Consider the following 21,823-nt stretch of genomic DNA (forward strand, 5'->3'; position numbering starts at 1 on the left):
GTATGATTAAACAGCCATTAATTCTTTTTTGTAACTAAATACTGGCATGTAAATGAATTTTCTGTAGTCTTTACAAAATAATCTGACTGCTGCCACATGTATGGAGTGTAAAAGATCACCTTTACTGAAGTAGTCCTCTGTGTCAGGAGTGGTGGAGTCATCTTTATGCTCCTGTGACGGCTGCTGATGGGCACTTCTGGTAGCACCTGATGTCTCATCCTCATCTTCTTCTAGCTCTTCTTGTCCTCGTTTCCTTGCATCGCTGATTAGGTAAGGATGCGATGTCTCCATTGTGGTACCAGGCACTTTGACTGGACTAGCCCAGGGTCCTGAGTCTGAGTGGGATCCCCCAGCAAACTCATAAGCTGGAGGTGGGGGATGATCTGATCGCATGCCTCCTCTGGAACATGCCGCCCTTGGCGGTTCTTTCACTTGCTCTTCTTCTTCATCATCTTCATCATCATCATCATCATCCTGGGAGAATGAGCGCTCCCCTAAAATCCTAAACTCAGGGTGTGCATGAGCTGAGTGTGTGAGCCCTCTGAACTCTGTGTGTGAGTGGATATGTGTGTGAAGATCCACTGGAGAAGGGTGTGGAGCACGTGGCACTGGCCGATGCATGGGTGAACTGTCCTCGGACAGTTCTGATGAGGGATCCATGCGAGTTCGGAAGGCTGTCATAGCCCAGAAAGTTCCAGGTCCATAGCGGTCTTGTCTTAGTAACAGGCTTTCATAGGATGGAGGACCATCAGGGTGGCGACCAGGAGGAGGTGGGTGTGAGTGTTCAGGTGATGAAGTGTGGTCCTGAGACGGGGGTCTGGGTGGTGGTCTTCGAGGAGGAAGAGGCCTTGTGTTGACAGGAGGAGGAGCCAGACTAGAACCACTAGGTGGGCACTTGGGTCTAGTAACGGTCTCACTTGCTGATTCCTGGTCTGTTGTAGCATTGTCTGTAGGTTGGTTGATGGAGTGAAGCTGCACTGAACGAAGAGCGGATGGAGTTATCGCCAATAGATTGGAGCTTGGAATCAAAGGTGCTGCAGTTGAACTTGGTGGGGCGATGGTATTTGATACCTCAGGGGCCAACAACTTTGGTCCAGTGACTAAAACGTTAGCAGCCCTATGCTTGCTGTGGTGGAGCGTGTGCATATGTTGTGTTCTGTGGGACAGTGTGTGTCTGACATAGCCACCGTGAAGGACATTGAGATCAAGTTGAGAGGGCGGAGGAGGGAAGTCTGGGTCTCTCTTGTAGGAATATGAAGCTCCATCTCTGGGAAAGTGCTGCAGGGAAGAGAGAGAAGACTTTCTTTCTGGCACTTTGGGCTTCCTCTTGCCAGTTGAGGGTGACAAAGGTCCTGGGAAGAATGCTGCTGAGGATGAGGGCAAAGTTGAAGTTGGAGTTTCTGATTGGCTTGAATAACCACTTGATGGTGAGGCAAGGCCAGCCAGCTTTTCAGGTGACGCAAGTTTAAAATCTTCAGGTGGGAGAGGTGGACTAGTTGCCCTCTTCTCTGAGGTTTGGGCAAGAGCCTGGTTTTGGGTTTCTGTGGAGGAGGAAGAGCTGTCTGGTGACTTGATACTCTCCATGACCGTAGTGCCTGTGGCTGTGCTTGAGTTGGACATAGACGTGTACTCACCATTATTGGACTTCAGCTCAGTGTTATGAAGCCACAGGTCTGCATAGTCAGATTGAACGGCACCTTCATCCTTGAATGAGTGTGTATCTGCTGAGCTGAAGGACATGGGCTCAACTATATCCACAGGTCCACCAAGCCCCATTACCCATGATCCCATAGGCTCTGCCACAAGACAAGATGTCTCTAAAGGCTCTGGAGCACCTCCAAGTTCCAGCTCCAGCTTCATATCTGTGGAAGACAAGGTAAGCTCTTGTTCACTACCCATCTTTGGTTGATCCTGATCTGCCTGTGTGTCTGTTCCAACGTCAACACTACAACTGTTCTCCCTCAGTGAGGAGGTTCGTTTGGGTGGAGGAGGTTTGACTTTTGGTTTCCTCAGTGGGCGACAGGGTCTCCCCTGGGTCATAGTGCCTGCTCTGAAGTCAGACGAGGGCTGAGGGTAAACCCCATGGGATAGTGCTGCTGCCACAGTGCTGGTTTGGCCACAATCTGGCCCTGAGTCTGCATAGTTATACATGTAGCTTCTGTAACTCTGGTTACACTCCCCAAAATGCACAGCTGATGAGTAGAAACCCTCTGCCTCAGATGGGTAGTGTGAGCCACTGTCATTTTCAGTGTTGCTGGTCTTGTCACTGAAACAGGTTTGGTCTTCCAGACCTTGTGTGGAGTTGTACTCCTGGCCTAGTCCATGATTCTGGCTTAGGTTTTGGGTCTGATCTGGCTCCTGGTCTGGATCAGTCTGGTCTTGGTCTGGGGGATATGTCCACTCACCCTCACTGGCTGTACTGACTCCTGCGTCATCCAGCTGGTCTGTGGCCGAGGATGTGAATGAGCTTGACCTGTGGCCCTGGCCCTGGGGTCTGAGGTCTGAGTGGTATGACGGGTCAAGGGAGAAACCCTCATCACTGGCATTGGGCACAATGTTGAGTGACAGTTCTGAGTCACAGTGGGATGAGCCTGTCAGTGGTGGAGAGGAGGGCGGGGGGATGGTTTCTGAGGTTTGAGAGGGGCAGGTAGAGCTTGAACCACTCCAGTTCCCGCTTGATGACTGGTGGTCCTCCTTATGATCCACGTGGCTACCCAGGACTCCTGTTGTAGACACCGAGTGAATAGGGCTGCTGAAAGTATCTGAACTGGATGAGATCTCACAGCTGCCCATGTCAGCCTTGCGAGGCAGGCGAGAGCGGCCTCTCTCCATCCAGCTATGCTCTGGGCTCCCTCCTCCTCCACCTCCTCTGTCTCTGTCTCCAGATCGTTGCAACCTCTTGAGGCTTCCAAGTTGCAGCGGCTCAGGAGCTGCCTGGTCATCTGTGCTCTCTTCTTCATCCTTCATCATCATCATCTTCATCCTGGGACTAGGGCCAGGTGGAATAAAATCCTCTGCTTCATATGGTGACAACTCCTCATCCTCGTCATCATCATCATAGTTGTCATCATCATCCTCGTCACTGTCTATTAGACGTCCACCCTCTCGTGGAAGGCTACGAGATCGCAAGCGTCCACCGTGGACTGCAGCACTGGTGTATGTGGAGTCTGACTGGTCACCTAAGGAGGAAATGTTGCCTGTTGAATGGGACAGAGACGCAGGGATTCCCTGATGGCCACGTTGAGCTCTGATGCGTCGTCTGGAGGGAGCAGCGGTACCTAAAGATAGAAATACAGACATTTGTTCATTCATGATGATGTCTAATCTCACTGGGATTTTTAGGATGAAAGTACACCCCCCAGAGAGGGTTGTCCTGATCTACTTGACAAATAACAAAAAACTGGTCAGTCCTGCAACATCAGACATCTGCAAGACAGACTTAAGAAAAAAACTTCTTGTTTTTGTAGCATTTGTTTAGGAGCTTAATGAGACTGGATGTGCAGAAACAGATGCATATCTATTCGTGGGAACTTACATGCTATAAGGAAATCGTCTGTCTGGCAGCCAGAATCTCGAGTATGGTGAAGGCGACCACTGATTGAGAGGTCTTCCTGACACAGAGAGAGTTGGTGGGGATTGGCATGCACGATCACTGTCCGCTCTCTTGCTACTGGGGATTCATCTGAATCTGAATGAGAAGCGAAAAGGCATTTGTTGAGTCCCTGATCATAATGTAAAAATCTTGTCATCAGTGGTAATATGAAAAACATTAGCAAACAAGGTCTCTACTGTATGTTAGGAGATGTATCGCTACACAGAAAAGGCCTTTGTCTAAAAAGCCTTTTTGTCCAGATGAAAAGTGCTAGCACGTTATCCGAGCGCATCTCATCAATGCCCAAGGGGCAAGTTGAAATGTTCCTCCAGAAAGTTAACAATTCCAACTCCAGAGCACAGACAAAGTTCAGGGAGATGATCAGTCCTGCAGAACTCAATGCATTTGTCTCCGTGAGTCATCCGATGTATGATTGGCTGTCTGAAAAGGAGCAACAGTGGCAGCACAGTGTCTGTTTGACAAGCTCAGACAGAAGCGCTCAGAACAATCGCACACAAAAGCTGGAGCGCTCATGAAAGATCATTCGTGCAGCAGTTTTCTCTCTGTGGCCAGATGAACTCCCTTCACATTTAAAGGTATTTCTAAAAGATGTTGGTGGTCAGATTTTTTTTTTTTTTTTTTTTTATAAAGACACAAGTCCTAAGAAAGGCTTGAAGATGCAGACCACATAGCCTAAAGATTTTATGAACTTCTGTTTCATAATAAGACTTTAAACCAAGTAACAGATGAGGCATTATTCAAAGAAAATTATTTTGATGAAAAAAACATAGTGAAAACGTCTGAAATGTATCAAGTTCCATTCATTTTTGCATGTTTACCTGTTTATGATAAAAATGGCCTTGTCCTGCAATTATTTCTTTTCTACCTCCACAGAGCGGTCCTGGGTACTGTGGTAATGGATGACATTGTACATTTGTCTAGTCCTGTGACTTGTTACACTTTTAGCTTGTTTTCATGAAACATAAACATTACATCCCCAGATCTCAGCTATCAAATGTGTTAAAATATGAATAAAAACAAAAGGAAACAAACCTATAAGATTAAGGCCCCTGTTGCAATGTAAGTGATGTGTCTCAAAGGAGGCGTGCCCTATCACATACCCATGTCCTGTTGTACTCGTTTTGGTATTCCTGTGATAGTCTTCCTCCTCCTCAGCTTCCGTCTCCTCTGAAGAACAGATTGGGAATGGACAAGAGAGCAACGGGCACTTGCTTCTCTGTCAAATCCAACTCCTGAAATTACGAGAGGACATGCGTGAGATAAGTGAGAATAATATTGCTTCACAAGGTCCCTGCAAAAGGTTTAGAGAGTATAAAGTGTATTGGCATTTTCGTTCTGTGCTTTTTTTTTTACCTGTGACATTGATGGGGATGATGCAGGAGGAGATGGCGTTTGAATCAGAGGTTGCTTTTTGATCTGAGGGTGGGAGGTTTTCCTTGGACCAGTTTGTCTGTTTGTCCTGGCTCAAGGGTGGATTAGGGGCGGTGGCCTTGGCTCTGTGACCTCCTATAACCTCACCACCTTCACCTTCCCCTGTCGAGGTAGCCTAGGGGAGATAGGCCACATCATTATACTCTATGTGCTGACGTGTGTGACTGCTACTTTGGGCTATTTTACACAGCATAACAAGATGTTGTATGTAACCAATTTAAAAAAAATACCACATATACATTCACATATGCGTGAATGAAAAGGGTAAGCAGAACTCATAAAACTTGAGGATAAAATTAAAGGAAACCCAACGTAAATACCTTTCTATTCCATGGAATGAAGATACAACCTTCAATAGGGTGAAGTGAGTAAAAGCACTCAAACTATAAACACATAGTAGAACAAAAGAAAAAGCAAAGGAACAGATGACATGATGTGAGTAATTCACAATATCAAAATAAAGCAAATAAAAAGACTGAAGGAAAATCAAAGGGTGGACAAAGGAATACTTCAAATCCCATGGTCCTTACTGGTTCAAATTATTGTATTTTTATCCATATTTTTTATTCAATGTGTCTTTCAATATATTCCACAAGAAACACAATTTAAAATAAAAGTTCTGTCAAGCATCTCTGTTACCTTTCTTTGGATCGTCTGAACATCTGCTTCTCTGCCTGGTCTCTCCTGCAGCAGCAGGAAACACATTCACGTCAACATTTACTGCTGTGTCTGCTCAACGATCACAGTTAGAGCGTGCACATAGAGTTAGAGGTGCACATTCTTACCTTCCTCTGTATGGTCTGGATTTCAGTTTCTCTCACTGTCCTCTCCTTCAGGAGTTTAAGACAAAAACAATGGCAGATTTAAAAAAAAAATGACCAGATGAATCCTAAACAGAGCATACATGTTAACGTTCAACACCCAGTTGAACTTGTTTTTTTACCTTCCTTGGTTGATAGTCCATCTCTCGCTCCCGTTCTGCTCTCTCCTGCTGCATGGCAATAGATATTTGGTCAGTTTATAACAAACAGCAGAATCAAACACGTCAGACAGCAACAAAAACTTATTACAATGCAAACGTGTTTTTACAAGGGTCTACTTACTGTGAACTTGCGAGCGTGAACAAACATACATTATCTAATTCTTTGGGCCATAGCAAACAGTTCATTTAAACATCTTGCAGTTCCGCCACGATCATCCGTTTGGGGTCCTGACTCTGCCCACCTGTTGAACGCTGAGTTTCCTCAATGAGCACTTGAGGGAAATTTCTCTCGTTTAGTAGCAAAATTTTCCAGTGTTTTCCAAATAACCCTTAAAATCTGGGTCAAATTTGCTGAAACTGCTTGTGAAAGGCATTCAAAACATAAACAAACAAATCTTTTCTTGAATCATCAGTCCACTGTCAGTGCTGCTGGAACTGATTTCTAGATGCATTAAAACAAAGGAATTCTAGTTTTTGGTTTTTTTTGTCACCAACAGAAGACATTGACTCAGCGTGTTGATATTAAATTGACTTTGAGGAGTCACTGAGCTCGGTGCAGCATGGCTCAGAGGTAGCGTGGCCGTCTAGCAACCGAAGGGTCGCTGGTTCTATCCTCACTTCCCCGGGTGATCATGTCCAAGTATCCTTGAGCAAGACAATGAAGCCGTCCAGGGTGAACCCCACCTCTCATCAAATGTCAGCTAGGATAAGCTCCACCCCCCAACCCCAAACAGATATGAGGTATAGAAAATGGATGGGTGGAGTTGTTGAGGGCGGCACGGTGGTGCAGTGGTTAGCACTGTCGCCTCACAGCAAGAAGGTTCCAGGTGGAGTCTCGGCTCCAGCACAGGTGAGTGAGTTGCACTATTAGCACAACTTGTCTGATTGGTGATTCTCTGATTAATGAGTTTATTTTACCCGCTGTAGCAGTTGTATCACAGATTTGTTCACAGCTGTCAGAGATTTCTAATGATTTATTGCATGAATGGCTCATTAGAATTTTGGTACATGTACAAGATCTTCCTGGACAGGTTGATGGTGGGCGGAAGGGCGTTGGCAGGTTGTACCTCTTGGCCTTTAGTGTTGGCAGGTAGGATTTTTGAGTGTTTTCTTTGCAGCCTGCTGAAAAGACTAACCCTGCCATGTTATTCTCTTTCGACCATTGTCAACCTAAACCAGTCCCACGCTGGGCTGATCAGAGTTCTCTCTCCTCGCAAATGTTTTGAGAACTGGTGTGCTTTTTCACAGGAGTTCCAAAAAGTAAACTTAGGGTCATTGCATCTCTGTGTAGGGCTGTTGGCGTCCATCATGCTAAGACTGTTGCTACAACAATTCTCTTATGTGTTACTTTTGAATTGGTGAGCCTGCTCATCCTGACATCTTAGGACAGCAGTTCACTTAACAAAAACAAGTTGTATGTATGTGTGTGTGTGTGTGTGTGTGTGTGTGTGTGTGTGTGTGTGTGTGTGTGTGTGTGTACTGTGTATATAACACTCTTCTTTGCAGGTGCAGCCTGTTCACTTTAACACAGCTACACACGCATTAACACTACAGCTGCTCAATTAATCAAAATTAATAGCAAATTACAATACAGCCTACTGCAAAGGTATCCCGCCTACACATCATATTCCACTGACTTGAATTAAATGAAATTTCCACTAATATTATACTGAGTCACAATATTAATTAATGTAATTGCAATTGGATATTGCTTCACAATTATGCAGCCCTAGTTTACACCAGGAATCTGGCATGATTGTCCTGTCTGCAGGGCCTGCGTGTTCTGTGGCTATTCATACATGAAGGACTAGCGTGAGATCAGGCACGGGCTCTGAACCAGCTCTCAAACTGCCTTGATGGCAGGCACAGGGCTGGAAATTTAATATAGAATAGACCTATCGCTAAAGAGACAGCCCCCCCACAACCCTCTGCCTGCTTGTTGGAAGAGATGAAAAAGTTTGAAAACCAAAGAGTGGAGTTAATTAAATACAGTATTCAGTTTTTGCTGACTTGCCCCTGATGCTCCTAGCTGACAGAGACATCAGACATTAATTCTTACCGCTCGTGCCTGGCGACTTCTCTGTTGCCGGCGGATTGTGTGGGGGGAGGGGAAGGTGGGTATGGGGGGTGCCACAGAGATAGAGATGGTCACCCTGTTCCTCTCCCGACTCGTGGACCGCTGGCTCTGTTGTTCATCTGTGAACCACAAACATGATCACACACTTCAAGACAGACACAAACACGTATACAACATAGCACAACTGCATGACCTCATCTCCCTCTCTCACCTCGGTGCAGGGCTCTGAGGCTGAGCTGAGCGTTTCGGTGCAGCTCCTCCAGACACGGTGGTCGGGTACATGGATGAAACACGTTGTGTTGCTGGTGCCATGGAGCCTGATAGTGAGCGGACAGCTTGCTCTCTATATCCAGGTTTGACACCGCTGGGATGACAAAGAGAAACACAAGATGTCAAAGGTAAACTCAGGTGTCATTGTTTGATTGGATCTTGCATCTTTTGGAGTGTCGTATGTTTGGTGGGATATAGTTTGATGAGTGCGGAACATTGTACTGATCAGTGGCGTTGTGTGTCATTCACACTTAAATTCACGGTGGTGGGTATGAGCAGGATGCAATTTGCATTAGTCAACTAAAATTCAGCAGATCTAAAACTGACCTGCCTTTTGACCTTTTAACTGTAAAATTCTTTTCCTTTTTATATTTTAATCTTTTAAGCAATTGATTCAGAGGGATTGCTGTAATCAGGAATATCAGAGCATTGTCTATCTTTTGGCCTTCTATACCCGTGGCTACAATGAGCTCGAGTATAACCAAGCAGAACCACAGTTAATCAAATTACCACAACCCATTGACATACTTCTCCCCGGAGGCTTTTGGGGCCCCTGTGTAAATGGGGTTCTGACACAGTGGTCTAAATCATCCAGTCAGTAATCCAGCTTTTTTTATTTTTAAAATTAAAATTATGGGAGATTGTTGCACCAAAAAACAGGGCTCAGGACTCAGCACCTGATCCAGCATCATGAGAGAGAAAACAGCCCTGAGAGAAACCTTGAATAAATTGGGATCCTGGCCACTTTACCCACCATGGAGGCCTGCTAAAGCCATCCGGCACATCAAAATACACCAAACAAATGAAATAATGTAGATGTATGCAGAATAACATATTAAGATACTAATGTGACGGTTGAATCTCTTTATCGAACATTAAAACATGAGTGATCTGTGCCAGCAGGTGGCAGCAAATTGCCCCTCACAGACCAAACACACACATCAGACTGCTGTACATTCCTTCCTCTGCATGTGTGTTGTCACTGCAATTCATTATTTCAGAGTAGTGCTTCAAAAGAAACAAAAACTGCTGTTATGAATGATATAACACAGGGAATCTCTATCTTCATCTCCAGACCTTAGAACAGTTTGTTTTCAGATAGACTATTTGGGAAATTCATGTATTTTGTCCAGATCCTCCTGGGCCTCTACTTTAAATCCTGTTTCCCCTCATTTGGCTCAGAATTCAGGATGCAATTGTGTCCTTGAAAGCCACACTGTACATCAGTAGCCAAGCAACCTTTGGTGTTTCATCAAGGAACGAATTTGCCTCCAATTAAATCAGCAAGCTCCCATCAGCAGCATCCAGCCAACGTAGATTACTGGGATACAGACACACATTAGACCAGCTTGTTCATGCTTGGTAAAGGATACAGAATTCCCCATTAATTTAAGTGTTTTATTTAACCGTAACTGTTCTCCATTATCTTATGTTTCTGTGAAAGCTGAAATGATGAAGTAATAATGGAAGATGTGATCCTTGTGTTAGCTGAGAGTGTCAGCTCATTGTATTGACCAATGTACAAAAACACACTGGTCACCACGATGCTGCAGCCCACGTACTTCCCCAATCTTTCATCCAACCATCCACGTCGCTTCACTGTTGTCGCACTGCTTGTACCTCCCCTGGCTGCTGCTACAAGAGTGAGGAAGCACTTTGGTTTCAGAAAGATAAGAAAACACCCTCCTGATCACATCCACGATAACCATGCTAAGTTACAAAAACTAAACAGGTACAATCTTTACCATGATAACCATCTTAGTGTTATTAACATGCTAACGTTTTCTCGGGAGCACCACAGGGAACAGCTGTGTCTGACTGGAGTGCCACGAACCTTACAGAAGGTCAGGAGCCCATACAGTTATTACACTCCTCCTCAGGGGGCCATGCGAGAGTACCAAATTGTTGAGATTGTTCTGTAAAAAATGTCATTGTGGTAGAGAAAGAGGTCATCATTACTGTGGAATGTATACTGGGACTGCAAATGAAAGTAGGAGGTTGAGATTTTACAGTGGAGGTTCCAGACATCAAATTGCAATGAGTGATTGAGTGGCCCACGCATGTTCTTTGTTCGGTTCTCCAATGGCCCCTATTTGATGCTGCTGATGAAGTTTCACAGCCCAAACTAAGGCATAGATCCACTTTATAAGGCCCAGATTTGTTCCACGTCAAGGTCAACCCTACATGTGGGCCACACCTACCCCACATAACACTTCCTGGTGCCATAACTGAGCAAACATACCGAAGATGTCCCAGATTAGGCCCAGATGTGCTGTCAGGATTCTGATAGTGCCAAAGACTGTCAGTTTAAAATTCTGGAGGCTTCATTAAATTTTCCCAGTTGGACTAGAGTGGTGGATCGACAGACTAACTGACTTAAGTTTCTGTAACTAGAACCAGGCTGATAACATGGCTAAAAACCCCAGAGACAAATCAGTCCATCACAACTATAGGTGAATATTTTCCAAGCTGAGAATACAGGTATTAACGCTGAGCTAGCTCACACAACAAGGTTCAGAGTTTGCTCTCGACCACTAAGTCCAGTACCATTTTTACCTTCCCTCTGCTGGCAGTAGCCCTTTAAAAGCTATGCCAGACATGAACAATGCCTGGCTAAATATCTCACAAGAATCATTTACTAAATTAATACTGAGAGCAAAATAGTTGTATCTCAAAGCAGACCCCATTTGTTCTTGATGCTTGGCCTGCTCCTCCTCTTCCTCACTTGCATCCCTTTGTCATAAATCTTATCTGGGAGTTACCTGTCACTGACACCAAGGACTAGTCCAGACATGGCTGAGCGCACACACACACACACACACACTCATCTGGTGCACTTTCCTTCTCGTTAACCTCACTATATCCTCCATCTTTGTCCCCCTCACCCTGAAACTGCAAGTGCTTTGTCAGCAGCTTGCTGTGTCATCATCAGAACTTGCATGCCAGCAGCAGCAGCAGCAGCAGCAGCAGCAGCAGCAGCAGCAGCAGCAGCAAGAGGGAAGAGGAAGAGGATTGTAATTATTAAATGCTGTGCAATTTCGTGAGGAGAGTCGCCAGTTTACGATGTGCATGGACACAGTAAACAGTGAAAGATCACACGGTGATGAATATGCGAATGGACTGGTGGTGTAGCAACTGTTTCAGTCTGTGCGGAGGGCTGCATGTCACACATTACCATATTTACAACAGAAATGATCTTAAACTGTCAAATCTTACATTACCCAACCTTCACCTCATGCAGTGATTAGTAAAGTGTGGAGATGAGAAAGGAAGCAGGGTGTAGACTCCTGATGCCCTCCCTTTTTATTCTTCTGCTCTCAAAGTAGTTAATCTCTTGCATACCCCGAAAACCACCCTGAGCTTTACAGTGCGTTTGAAAACTTGAGTGTTAAAAGTGAATTCACAGTACTCAACCTTCCTGGTATCTAGACTTTCTGCTTTGTAGAATTCTTGTACGAAGGCTCTTGGAGATTAGCAGAGCAGGCCAGGGTTGGCACAGGCACAAAGCTCGCCCTGTGCTACGTACTGCAGCTGCTTCTCAGCCCAAATCAGACCTACTGGGGCAGACTTGGACTTTCGGAAGCACATATCAGAAAACGTTGACAATAAACTGCAGTCAGTCAACAAGAAGCAACTCTTTGGACTTCAGTGCAGAAAAGCGTTGTTTGCGCAAAAACGAGCCTGCGGTGGCCGTGTAGGCACAAAGGAAATATGCCTCACCACTCTGTGTTCTACACATGACCAACTGAACCAAGGGTTCATGGCAGAACCAGGAGGCGACAGGACGTGACGATCTTTTTACAGTCGTAACATTGACCTTGAGAACTGACTTTAGAAAATTCAGGTTTGAGAAATCAGTGGACGTAAAATAAGTGGGGAGTTTCAAAATGTATCGATACAAATATGTAGGTGATGGAGATCAAGCTGCTGCAAACTGATGCACAACAGGACAGAATACTCCCCAGTACATGGCACATATTCATATCATTGCCTAAGATTACATAAAACCCAGTCAAATTCTCAACATATGGACTCCATAAACTTTGTCAGACAGATTGATACAGTAAACCATGAAAGTGAATTGCCAACGTTCTTTCTAGTGGCTGGAAGGGGCCATTCCACCACTTGCAAGAAAAGTCATATGATGTGTGTACATGTGTTTATGGTCTCAATCACTGTTCCCAGCCTTCAAGTACAGATTAATGCTCATTTTATAGCAACTGATTTGACTGCCCTCAGTCTGCTGGACAGACAGTTAAACTTATCAACCCGAGGTGCCTAGTACACAGTGACAGTTGCCCTTATGTTGCTGCAATAATGACCCGTGCAAATGACATGGCACCTGCATTGGAAGAAGTCGGACGAGGGTGGAGTGGTGAGGTGGATGGATCAAACAACCACTGGACTATAATGTACAATTGTAAAGTGCTGATGTGCGACAGACCCTAAGGGGTCTGTAGCTTCCGCTACCGCAGGGTACTGGCTGAGATGTCACGATACAATAGAACCACGCATGGGTCACGATACTGCTTTAACACAATATGATAAAACTGTGATACATTATAAATGATTTACTAAAAATTCAAGGTGGAATTGAAAATACAACGTGCTGTGTGCCACCTGGGTAGTCTTATGATATCTACATCACATTCTACTGGAAATGGACAAATTTAGTGAAAACTTTCATTCCTTTCGAGTTGATTAGAATCGTATTTGCAAAGTTGCACAGTCGTACAGTGATACTCAACACACTAAATGTAGCTGCCACAACATACTTGGGTTATGATATATTGTAGTACAGTACTGATATTAGGGGCTGGAATATTGATTATTCTGAAAAAGGCATTTTCTCTTCAAAATAATGTTAAGAGCTTTTAACCAAGAGAATCATCTCAAGCAGGCACAAGCGTCCATGACAGCTGCAACAGGAACGCTGACAGTTCTCATACAGTACACCTGAAAAATACTTACGATTTCCGTCCCCCTACCACCCAGATGTGAGTGAATATAAGTCATTAGTAGAGAATGTATTAGGGCGTATCTGGGTCAGGCAGCACACTCCCAATGGCAGAAACTGGCAAATCTTGTCACAGCAGACAGCTGTTATATAGGAAACACTAGCTGGCCAGTTCTACTCAGGAAAAAAGTGACGATGGAGCGGCGGTGGCAGCTCAGTAGTTGGATCTCACGTGAACCTCCATTCATGGCAGCTTGTTTTACCGACAGCCTTCAAACTGTAGCAACTGTTGCAGCAATTTGGATTTGCTATTGGTACGTTTAGAAAGCAAGACTGCATTTTGAGATATATCTATCTACATAAATCTATATATACATATACATATAACTAAATCTGTATCTACATATATCTGTACATATATACATATAACTAGATCTATGTCCACATGTCTATATATAGATATACATATAATTAGATCTGTCTATCTACATATATCTATATATAGATTTACATATAACTAGATCTGTATCTACATATGTCTATATATAGTATAACTAGATCTGTATCTACATATATCTATGTATAGATATACATATAACTAGATCTGTCTATCTACATCTATATATAGATATACATATAACTAGATCTGTCTATCTACATCTATATATAGATATACATATAACTAGATCTGTATCTACATCTATATATAGATATACATATAATTAGATCTATGTCTATCAACATATATCTATATAAAGATATAAATATACAAGATCTGTATCTACATATATCTATATATAGATAGAAAGATCTAATTATATGTATATCTATATATAGATGTAGATAGACAGATCTAGTTATATGTATATCTATATATAGATGTAGATAGACAGATCTAGTTATATGTATATCTATATATAGATGTAGATAGACAGATCTAGTTATAGGTATATCTACATCTATATATAGGTATACATATAACTAGATCTGTCTATCTACATCTATATATAGCTATACATATAACTAGATCTGTCTATCTACATGTCTATATATAGATATACATATAAATAGATCTGTCTATCTACATCTATATATAGCTATACATATAACTAGATCTGTCTATCTACATCTATATATAGCTATACATATAACTAGATCTGTCTATCTACATGTCTATATATAGATATACATATAACTAGATCTGTCTATCTACATCTATATATAGCTATACATATAACTAGATCTGTCTATCTACATCTATATATAGATATACATATAACTAGATCTGTATCTACATCTATATATAGATATACATATAATTAGATCTATGTCTATCAACATATATCTGTATAAAGATATAAATATAACTAGATCTGTATCTACATATATCTATATATAGATAGACAGATCTAGTTATATGTATATCTATATATAGATGTAGATAGAAAGATCTAATTATATGTATATCTATATATAGATGTAGATAGACAGATCTAGTTATATGTATATACTTATATAGACATGTAGATAGACAGATCTAGTTATATGTATATCTTTATATAGATATATGTAGATAGACAGATCTAGTTATATGTATATCTTTATATAAATATATGTAGATAGACAGATCTAGTTATATGTATATCTATATATAGATGTAGATAGACAGATCTAGTTATATGTATAGCTATATATAGATGTAGATAGACAGATCTAGTTATAGGTATATCTACATCTATATATAGGTATACATATAACTAGATCTGTCTATCTACATCTATATATAGCTATACATATAACTAGATCTGTCTATCTACATGTCTATATATAGATATACATATAACTAGATCTGTCTATCTACATCTATATATAGATATACATATAACTAGATCTGTCTATCTACATCTATATATAGCTATACATATAACTAGATCTGTCTATCTACATCTATATATAGCTATACATATAACTAGATCTGTCTATCTACATATATTTATATATAGATATACATATAACTAGATCTGTCTATCTACATCTATATATAGCTATACATATAACTAGATCTGTCTATCTACATATATTTATATATAGATATACATATAACTAGATCTGTCTATCTACATATATTTATATATAGATATACATATAACTAGATCTGTCTATCTACATCTATATATAGCTATACATATAACTAGATCTGTCTATCTACATATATTTATATATAGATATACATATAACTAGATCTGTCTATTTAATATATTTATATATAGATATACATATAACTAGATCTGTCTATCTACATCTATATATAGCTATACATATAACTAGATCTGTCTATCTACATGTCTATATATAGCTATACATATAACTTGATCTATGTCTATCTACATATATCTATACAAGTATATACATATAATTACATCTATATATATCTACATATATCCATATATACATATGATTTAAAGCTTTTTTATGATGCAAAAACTAAAGTCACAAAGTTTTTTGAATTTACAACAATTACCTAAATTATATCCTATTGACAGTACAATGGTTGCTGTGATTTGCAGCTCAATGTAACCCACACAAACCGCAGTAATACAACATTCAAAGACCTGTAATTAAAAGTGATGATAAATTATACTAAAAAAAAATGCCACATACTGACCAGGTTAACTTCATATTTAAAGAAGACACACTGGCGGTACCTTTCGATCGCACAGGGACGCAGCCGAGCCCCAGACAAGCCAAAGCCATGGTTGGCAGCTCTTCACTCTCTTCTTTTTCCTCTTTTTTGTCTTTCTCTGTTCTTTCTCAAGCGGCGTTCTTGTCATTGGTCTGCTGATAGCTCTGCTTTACTAACTCCTGCAGAACCTCCGAATCATTCCTGTACAAGGCCAACATTCAGACTAGTAACATCTGCAGGCACAGAGCCTCCCCCTCCACTTCCACCCACCTGCTGTCCCCTCTACAGCCGCTCGAACACGTCACTGTAAACTTCTTTGTCTGCTGGACGCGTAGAACTGAGTCACATTCACAAGGAATAACGCACCTATGCTACATGACAAACTCAGACACTCCATGTTGTCCCTGTGAATCATCCCCACCCCCCCCCCCCTTTGCCAGTGTAAAATGGTAGGTTCCTGCCTGGGCATGGCCTGTCCCTGACCGTAATCTCTTTATGATGCAGTAACATGTGGAAGGGAGGGGCGGGGGGCACCAGAAAGTATTAATGTATTAATCCACCTCATGCTGGGAATGTGTATCACGTGCTCAATCCTTCTATTGCTTCCACCAAAGAGTGATGCTCTAAAAGTGTGTGTGGTGGTGGTGGTGGTGGTGGGGATTTATTGCAATTATTTTTAGTCAAATTGTAAAACATTTTGACAGATATTTCAGGCTATAATTTTATCCCTGTTCAAGGAAATTTGTTTTACACATGCGTATGCGCGCGTGCACACACACACACACACGAACACACACACAGGGAGAGAGAGTTTGAGCACCCTGCCCAGTAATCTGCTGTAATCTGGAGCTCTGACAGTTCACTGATTTTGGAGTAGAGTTTGTGGTGCTGGCAGTCAGCTGGAGGAGCTTCCAGGCCTCCATACAGACACACAGAAAACGTCTGCATCCACATGCTCACCCACCACGTGCCTGCAAATGCCTCACCGCAGTGGTCAACATCATTACAGACCAAAGCAGTCATAAATGTACAGATGTTCCCTTTGCTCATCTCAGATAACTGCAAACAGGCCCGCTGAGCTATGTAATAGCCACAAGTTACCCGCACCGCGGAGGTTTGTTTTGCACCAGGTGCAGTTTGTTTGGATGTTAGCAGGATTACTAAGACAAACAAATGCTTGACGCTTGATGCCAAGAATTCCTACAGGGGTCAAAAATGTTGTTGATTTTCAAGGTGTCTGTCTGTAAAAATTGAGGAAACAAGCCTTGCTGCCCCTCAGCTGAACAGCTGCATGCAGCTACTGTCTATTTACACTGATGATGGATGGACACCACACTGGGCAGGATGGCTTAATGACTTCAAACCTTTTCAACAATTGTATAGTGTACCAAGAATGTTTGGTTAATTAAGATGAATAAGTGGCAAAACATCTTGTTTATAAGTGAAGACTTGAGGTGCTCCTCCATGTGGTGTTGATGGTGTCTGAGGACCTCTTCATTTAAACTGGGAGAATTCCGGTTGGCTCCCTCTGCTGCTCAGAGCTGAAGTTTTTTTTCATTCATAATTTAATGCTTTGGTTCATGTGAGGCAAGTCAGATAGATTGACTTGATTATATTGTTTGGAAATGTTGCTAATAAGAGTCAGCAGAAAAAATAAAAAACCTACTTCTCAGCAGAGAATGTCAGTCACAGTCAGTTTTGCATCGCTGCCCGATCTGCTCTACCCACAGGCAAGCAAAAGTAGATGCATGCAGCAACCGTAGTGCCGTACTGGTCAGTGTTAGAACTGAAGGCTTCTGGGTGTTTATGGTATATTTCCTCAAGAAAAGGGACCGGGAACCAGACGCGCCCATCTCTGCTGGGAAAGTCCCAGTCCTTTCCATGAAACAGATATAGCCTGGGCTGGAGGACAAAAGTATAATTTAAACTTTCTTTCGTACTTTTATAATGCTCGTTTTCTTTGTTGCTGCTTAAAATATCTGCCAAGGTTTTATTTCATGTGACACGCAATATCAAAGCAGTGCAAAATGAAACATTACCTGCTTCTTTTTCTTTTTAACTCGGCCTCACTCGGCACGGCATCAGAGGAAATGGTTTCAAGTTCAAAACACTCAACTTTCATCTACAGGCAATGCATCACGTAACCGGTATATGGAGTATCCTACATTAAGTGAATGTATATGTTTGGTTTTGAAAAAATAATTAGGGCAGAAAAACATGCTGAGGAGGATATTTGTCAAGTGACAGCCAATCAGTGTTACTTTCTTCCTGTGGAAATTCACCCAGAGCATTAAAAACTCTCCGAATATAGATTTGAACCACTGCTCCATACGTTGTGAGGGATTCACAGAATACATTTCAGTTTTCACACGTTAATGTACTAAGAACCAAAGGTAAAGAGTAATTCTCTCAAATGATGAATCTGGTTACATTAACACAATGAGGTGGGGAAATTAATAAACAAAAACTTTTGAAATCCTTTTCCTTCCTTGAGAACATGGTTGAAGGGCTACCAGAGGAGAAAATCCGGTTCAGCGCCTGTCCAAAAGATGAGCAGAAAGGCTTCATCGCCCTCTTGTGGTGACTTGTTTCTTACTGCAGTCTAGGATAAGAAAATCCAGCTTTGCCAAGAAAAGGCCCTTCATGAATCTCAGGATTGTACATGAGGCTGTCAAACAAAAAAATTATCACAGGAGGAAGGGAGGTCAGAGGTCAGGTCCCCAGCACCTCTGAAACTGATCCAAATGTAGGTCACATTTAACCTCAGATAAAAGTGCAGTTAAATCTTCCTTACTGACTGCAAAAAGATATAAAAACAACAAAGGAGCCAGTAAATGAAAGTGTAAGTAACTAGGGGTTAATGGAGAAGAATAGAAGGCTATTTGTATAAGGCTTCAGGCCCAAGATAAGTCCGGCCTAATTCAGATATAACAGTATGGAAGGAACTGGTTTTGTTAGTCCCCAGTCCAGAGAAGGACTGATTCCACCATATTTCACCCCCTAACTTGGTAGTATGATAACGTAGGTGTGTCTAAACAAAATGAGACACTCACCAAGACTCTGTCACAAAATTTCAAGTTCAAGTGATCTATGGGAAGTATCACATGATGCAAACATTTCCTCAAAAGCACACATAAATGTATTAAATGTTTTGGATGACAACCCTAAAGTAACTCAGAAGTCCACTCTCTATTTTCTTTACAAATTTAAAACTTCTATACACAGTAAATATGAGGATGTGAGGCACTGAAGTGAACTCCTGTTAGTCATTTCAGACATGTTTATTGAAGGGCCGTCCTTGATGGTCTGGTAGTATTTCAAGTCGATGGTGTGTATGAACCCTGAATCAGCGTGGATGGTGAATAAATAGGTGTTTGCATGTGTGCATCAGTGACTACATTTGTCACCAGATGTGTTTCCATTCTTCTTACCCATTATAAATCATACCACCCCAACACTCCTCTCCCATCCCTCTTTCCAGCAGCCCACCTGCACTATTGTTCAGTCTCCCTCCTCCCCTGCCCCTCTGACCTGCACCACATTCATAGTGTATCCCATGTGTGTGTGTGTGTGTGAGTGTGAGAGAGAGAGAGGGAGAGCCTGTGCACACTTTGAAATACACTCATTTATATTCAGGTTTACGGCTTGTCTGTGTTGGTTAGCAGAGGTGAGTCAGACCGGTCGACTGAAAGTCTTATTTATAGCAACGTTGCGTCACTGTGAGCCCGACAAGCCAGAGAAAATATCAACATAATAGCAGGTTAATTGTTCAAAGGATTATGTCCTGCCTGCATGCGCACAATTTATCCACAAATACTGGTGAAAGAGGCTCTGGCCCACCCTCTAGTGGTACAGACCGGGTAAAACCTGCATGTAATGTATGTTCTGTCGGTGTGGAGAGAAAGCTTTATCTTAGCAACGCTGGGGGGATTTATGAGAGCTGCCATATGTTTATCAGATGGATTCAATATGCTGAAAGATTTATCAATGAGAGCAGCAGAAAAAAACAAAGCAACTGCTCATGCTGTAGCAAGCATCTCAGCAGAGGGCCAAACAACAGGCCTGCTCCGTCTGAAGTTGACGCACACCTATTTGTCACTGCATCCAGGTAGCCTGCCACAACACAAACTAACATTTGTATTCCTTTTTAATACGGATGGAACAAGAAATCATGTGTAAATTTATGATGTTAAGAGATGCTGGTAGATGGATTTTTTTTTTTTTTTTACTTTGGCAGCAGTACCTTCTTAGTTACCATATCACAGGAAAGCCAGAGGAATCTCTGCATCTCACTCTGGGGGAAATTTAACAACTGAACTAGCTGTCTGCAAACCAGTCACAGTTCACATCTATGATACTGGATGTAGCACAGGGTTAAAAGCTTTTTTTTTTTTAAGTTTTCTCTTTTGGGAAATAAAATATGCTGTCTTCTCTGCAGATACTATTTTTACAGTAGCATTCAGAGAACTGAATTGTCACATGGTGTCAATCCCACAAAGCTCTGTATCCAGAGAGTGGATGACCAGAAAACTAGGAGGCCTCCTGTCCTGATTGTTATTCACACCGAACAAGAGAAAAGTAGAGATGCACAAACATTTCCACAAAAAAATTGATATTCTCACCAATATCACAAATCATATCACAATGGCAGACAAAATAATAACTATTTATTGAATTGTGGTATTTTTCTTTTTTAGTCACGCAGAGTGAAGCAGGCCAACTCCTTTCAGTCACAAAATGACCCCCCCCCAACCCCCCCCCCCCACTCAAACAATCGCATCTTTGAAACCATCCTGGTAGATTCAGATCTTTCAGTGTGCAGAAGGAGAACTTCCTTCAACATGTTCCTTATACATTATGTGCACAAGTATTGCCCTACATCCGGGAAGCTTTTGCTAGAATATAAGCAATTCAGTATACTGTATACATGATAGTGGACTCTCACTTCAAACTGAAAAAAGAGCAAATGAAGCTCAATCTGTCCAGGATGAAGAAATATGGAAGTGTTGCATGTGTATACAGAAGCAGACAAAATCTACTTCTAAAAGTACATTTAACAGTAATTTGTTGCCAAGCATAAACCGTCTGTTAACTCTTTTTCCTGGTTTGGCTGCGGTGCCTAAATAATCATAAACACTCACACAAAACCATGAACCAATCACAGCTGTTATGGGGCTCTTATACCTTTCGGTTTAACACATCTGTGCGATGCAGAGAAACATTAACAAAACAAGGCCAAATCCCACAGTACATTTCTGTGTCAGTGGACGCACGTTTCCTGAGAACAGCAGCAGCAGGAGATCAATGTTTTATCATCTCATGTTGTTTTGGGGCCTTTTCTCCTCACTCAACCTTTTTGAGGCTTCTGTGTTTCCCCACTGCTCATCAATATTGCAGCATTGTTCCTAAAGAGGCAGTAATCAGGGAAGGAAATATGGAGAGAATAATACAGTAGAGCAAACTAGAGGGAAAATTATTCTAATCTATTCTGTTCCATTCTACTTGGCCAATAGTCATTTCTTTTGAATGAGCAGTTTAGATACATCCAGACAAATTAGCATGGATTTGCGCGTGCGCACACACGCACACACTCACACACACACGCACACACACACACACACACACACACACACACACACACACACACACACACACACACACACACACAAGCACAAATTACCTGGGGTCTTCAGGTTTGGATTAAATGTATGCCTGGTGTGACGCTGTACACTGACTAGAACAGAACAACCAAATCTTTCCATTCACACAGTTTCTAGTTTCCACAGCAACTACACCAGATCTTATAGCAA

At 42.0% G+C, this 21,823-nt stretch overlaps 1 protein-coding gene across 3 annotated transcripts in view; it reads right to left on the bottom strand.

Annotated features, from left to right (window-relative positions):
- The window catches only part of nhsb (Nance-Horan syndrome b (congenital cataracts and dental anomalies)), a 63,989-nt gene that overhangs the window by 4,585 nt on the left and 37,581 nt on the right, over positions 1 to 21,823 (bottom strand). The window contains exons 1-11 of one of the 3 annotated variants that reach the window (XM_086180140.1): positions 16,036 to 16,209; positions 8,315 to 8,467; positions 8,086 to 8,222; positions 5,988 to 6,035; positions 5,830 to 5,874; positions 5,684 to 5,728; positions 5,365 to 5,427; positions 4,967 to 5,159; positions 4,714 to 4,845; positions 3,536 to 3,688; positions 120 to 3,278 (exon numbers count right to left, since the gene is read on the bottom strand). In XM_086180140.1, the coding sequence (XP_086036266.1) occupies positions 120 to 3,278; positions 3,536 to 3,688; positions 4,714 to 4,845; positions 4,967 to 5,159; positions 5,365 to 5,427; positions 5,684 to 5,728; positions 5,830 to 5,874; positions 5,988 to 6,035; positions 8,086 to 8,222; positions 8,315 to 8,467; positions 16,036 to 16,084 (4,177 nt within the window). In that variant the 5' untranslated portion in view covers positions 16,085 to 16,209. Of the gene's footprint in view, positions 1 to 119; positions 3,279 to 3,535; positions 3,689 to 4,713; positions 4,846 to 4,966; positions 5,160 to 5,364; positions 5,428 to 5,683; positions 5,729 to 5,829; positions 5,875 to 5,987; positions 6,036 to 8,085; positions 8,223 to 8,314; positions 8,468 to 16,035; positions 16,210 to 21,823 lie in introns of those variants that run through there. The other 2 variants (XM_086180124.1, XM_086180130.1) reach the window with 2 other exon arrangements.

This window comes from Aulostomus chinensis, chromosome 2 (genome assembly GCF_037954235.1).
Source record: "Aulostomus chinensis isolate RoL2024-O1b breed Wild chromosome 2, RoL_Achi_v1.0, whole genome shotgun sequence".
NCBI lineage: Eukaryota > Metazoa > Chordata > Actinopteri > Syngnathiformes > Aulostomidae > Aulostomus > Aulostomus chinensis.